The sequence below is a fragment of the Mastomys coucha genome, chromosome X (assembly GCF_008632895.1).
Source record: "Mastomys coucha isolate ucsf_1 chromosome X, UCSF_Mcou_1, whole genome shotgun sequence".
In the NCBI taxonomy this organism is placed as follows: domain Eukaryota; kingdom Metazoa; phylum Chordata; class Mammalia; order Rodentia; family Muridae; genus Mastomys; species Mastomys coucha.
Genome location: NC_045030.1, coordinates 7719079 through 7722928, shown reverse-complemented (window position 1 = coordinate 7722928; position 3850 = coordinate 7719079). Strand labels below are relative to the sequence as shown.

General features: G+C 45.1%; 1 protein-coding gene and 1 pseudogene across 1 annotated transcript in view; one reads left to right on the top strand and one right to left on the bottom strand.

Moving 5' to 3' along the window:
- The first annotated feature begins 173 nt into the window (after nt 1–173).
- Nucleotides 174–700, top strand: LOC116091051 (annotated as a pseudogene).
- A 175-nt stretch (nt 701–875) lies between these two features.
- The window catches only part of Nyx (nyctalopin), a 32527-nt gene continuing 29552 nt past the window's right edge, over nt 876–3850 (bottom strand). Inside the window, exon 4 of the mRNA XM_031372083.1 lies at nt 876–3845. Within this exon, the coding sequence (XP_031227943.1) occupies nt 3341–3845 (505 nt within the window). The 3' untranslated portion in view covers nt 876–3340. The remainder of the gene's footprint in view (nt 3846–3850) is intronic.

Below are 3850 nucleotides of genomic sequence, written 5' to 3'. Positions count from 1 at the left end.
AAAAAAAAAAAAAAAAGAACTCAGGTCCTCATGCTTCCACTCTAGCCCCCAAAATAAACTGTCTGTTTAAAAGCACACACACAGAGCTGAGCGGCACAGGCTGCCCTGTTACCTCTCAGTGACCACCTCCCAGGCCTGTCACGGTTGGGCTCGGGTTCCTTTGGCAAGCCACCATGTCACAGAGCCGGGAGGAGAACTTGCAGGCTCCTGGGTAGAACTGCACTGCAGCAATGGGAATGGGAGCAGCGTTCCAGCCTCCGTCTCTATTTATAATGGTGACATGAAAAAAAAATACTGTTGGATGCCCAGCATGAATCTGGACGAAGTAGCTCCAAGAGTTCTCACTGTGACAGCCCACCTCGCTCAGACACCACAAGATACCAACAGAGCTGAAATAGACACCCACAACTTTGGTGAGAAAAACAGCACTTTGAGGAAGATTATATTGAGAGAAGAGAAGTTGAAAGTATCCTGAGGAAAACCCAGTTTGGATATGGAATTGGTCAAGTCGGCCAAAAAATATTCCTCACAAGGAGTTCCTTTTTAAATACCCAAAGCACACATGAAGAAAGGGGGCATTTTCTCAGCAGACTTTCTGAAGGTTTTCCTTCCATCTCTGTTACTGTCTCATCTGCTGGCCATTGAGTTGTGGATCTACATTGGAAGGCGTCTGACAACTTCCACTAGCACCTTCTGCTGAATATTTGGATGTGACTTTTGTGCACGCAGCGAGGGCTCGTGTCTGAGCTGTGTCTGCACTATGTGTGTTTATTTGTTCTGTAAATGCGGTGCTCCTGATTTAGTGAGACAGAACAGTCTTATCAGGACCTATAATTATACCTATGGGATCAATTAAGAAGCATGGCAGACTGATGCTTATTGTAGCATTTACTAGTAAATTTCTTTGAATATTAGATATACATAGTATAAATAACTGAATACAGTAGCAATGGTGTATCTAAAAATGATCTGTAATCGTAATCCAGTTAAGACACTTTATACTTCAAAAGAACAAGTACGTGATATTAAAATCATTAAAGGGTTCCCCCCACTACAAAAAAGCATACATGCTCAAGAGCCAGTGAGATGACTCAGCAGGTAAAGATGCTTGCCACCAAGCCTAACCATGTGTGTTCAATCTCTAGGACTCACATGGTTGAAGGAGAGAGCAGACTTCCACAGCTATTCTCTGACCTCCACCCACATCATGCCATGGGCATGAGAGTGCCTCTACAATAAGTAATTTTAAAAGTTAAACCAAAACAAGTGCATACACCAGAGCAGCAGCTTTCACATTTTTAAACTATAACACCACCATTAAATATAAATTGTAGCAACATAGTATACACAGATACATACAATTTGAAAAAGCACATGCAAATTACCCATTTCACAACACAGTGTTGATCTTGGATTTGGGGTTTTTTCTATGGTTGTGTGCTGAGGATAGAACACAGGACCTTGTACATGCTATACAGTATCACTGACCTATATCTTTAAATCCCTCGTGCCTTGTACTTGCTTTTAAAGATTTATTTCTAATTGTGTGTGCGTGTGTGTGTGTGTGTGTTTGTGTGTGTGTGCACTAGAAACCATTGTAATCCTAGCAACTGAGAGGCTGAGTGAATAGGATCATGTTATATAGTTAAAGGTCAGCTATATAGTGAGAACCTGTCACATACAAACACACACAAAGAATGTATGAAGTTATCAAAGAATAAAAATAATCAAATTTTTTTAAAAGTACTGTTGCCATTGACATCTTGGCCTACCCTAATCTGTGTGGGTTTTGAAAACTCACCTCTCTATATACAAAGAAAGGAACTCAGTACACGAAGACTGTACATTTATTTCCAGGACATAGACAAATACAGCTGTCACTGCTCACAGTGTTGAGACTTACCAAGCATCTACTTTGCAGACACACTGCATGTTCATTGGCCTGATCACTGATGGCCCATTAGGAACCTGTACCTTTTATGATCAGCTCAGGCTGGTTCTACTGCCAACAATGGGAGGGTGCCTGGCTAGTTTTTTGTTTTCTTCCATAATGAGTATAGAAGCCAGGGCCTCACCCATTTCAGGCAAGCACTATAAAACTGACCCACAGCCCCTAGCCCAGGGGACAACATTTAAAAGGCAACCTTCGAACAGTTACCCTCATGGCCAGGGCCTAAAGAGCTGCTGATTCTGAAGTTGACAAAACAGTCAACCTCTGTTCTTTTCCACATCACCATGAGAAAAGCTGGTGTGTCAGGGGTCCTGGGTGAGACTTGGCATCTGTACCTTCACACACTCCACACTCAGAGCCCCCCTGAACTTCATGTGCATGCTGGTAGACCTTTGCCCTAGGGAATACAGTGGGAATACCCTGGGAAACCTGAGTCCCCTTCACAGGTCCTTGCTGCTTTCTTCTCTCTTGACTGTTAGTCTCCATTCAAGCAGCTCACAATAATTTCCATCCCTAATGGAACCATCCCAGCTGGAGATGCTGTGCCCTGCTAACAAAGCATTTTGTGGGAACAGACACTCTTCCCACAAAAAGAAATACTAAGAAAAGAGGATTTTGTGCTTCCTTGGACATTCACAATACATTAGAAACTCACAATAGCATTTAAAAGAATCTGAAAAGGCTTAGAGAAACTAGTTTAACTTTAACTTTAGCGTTTTATAAAATGTGGTCCACAAACACACACATTAAATAAGTCTGACAGTGACTATACTGCGGGATCAATTGTGGCATAAAAGAAATGAATCTTTGTTTTAAATGCCTCTTTTAACGCACACCTCAGACCTTAGCAACAACCACCTACCTACCTTGGATCTAAGTCTTTTTCCCATGCCCTTTCTCTAATGCCCTGTCCACCTTCCTGAACTTTGTTGTCCCCAAGCCCCTGGGGATAAAGGGAGGGAGAAGTGTCATGTTAGAAAAGACAGGGATTGCGTTTATGGCTACTGAGGAAGGAGAGTTCTTAGTACTTAGCCAATTGAGTCCTACTTTAATTTAGGCCTGTGGGCCCTGTTGCCTGGAGGTGGGAGAGTATTTCCCAGGAACTTCCACTTCTCATCTACCCTCCAAAGGACTCATATTCATTCTTCTCTTTTTCAATGGATGCCCATGTAAGAAAGGCAGAAATTTATACCCACTCGAGTGGTATTTCCTAGAGCTCTCTGCCTAGGGCTATCTTGGGTGACAAACTGTTTCTTCCACCCTCAGCAAGAACTTTAACTACCAATCCCATTCCTATTCCCTCTCCAGTTACTACAAACACTTCTCATGGCAGTCAAGCAAACCTTCCCCCTTTTTGCCAAAGTGGTTTGGGTCACTTCAGTGTGGCAGTCAGTCCCTCTGCAGGCCCAACACCACATACTGGGCCAGGCTGTGCAAGAGGCAAGAGGTGAAGAGAAACGTGGCCTTGTAGCAGAAGACCATCACTCCATGGGACCGAAAGCTATCGTTCAACGAAACGTTGACCAGCTCCCAAGTGGTGTTGGTTACCTCCTCCACAGGGGCCCTTGGGGCCAGCAGCTTGGAGAGGAGGCTGCTGAACCTGCTCACAGTGGTGGCCACTGGCTCTGGACTCAGGCCTGGACTGGACGTGGTGAAGTTCAGCTCATCGGGGTCCATGCAGAGGCCATCAGAGGAGCGCTCAAAGACCACCTGGCTAAGGTCCTGGCCAGCCACAGAGCCTGGGGAGGCGCACGCCACATCAGCTACACGCCCAGAGCCCTCCATCCAATCGCGCAGCCACTCCAGTTGGCAGTCGCAGCGCCAAGGATTGCGGAAAAGGAAGAGGCGGCCCAGGAAGAAGCCTGGCTGGAAAGCGGCCCAGGAGAGCATAGTGAGACG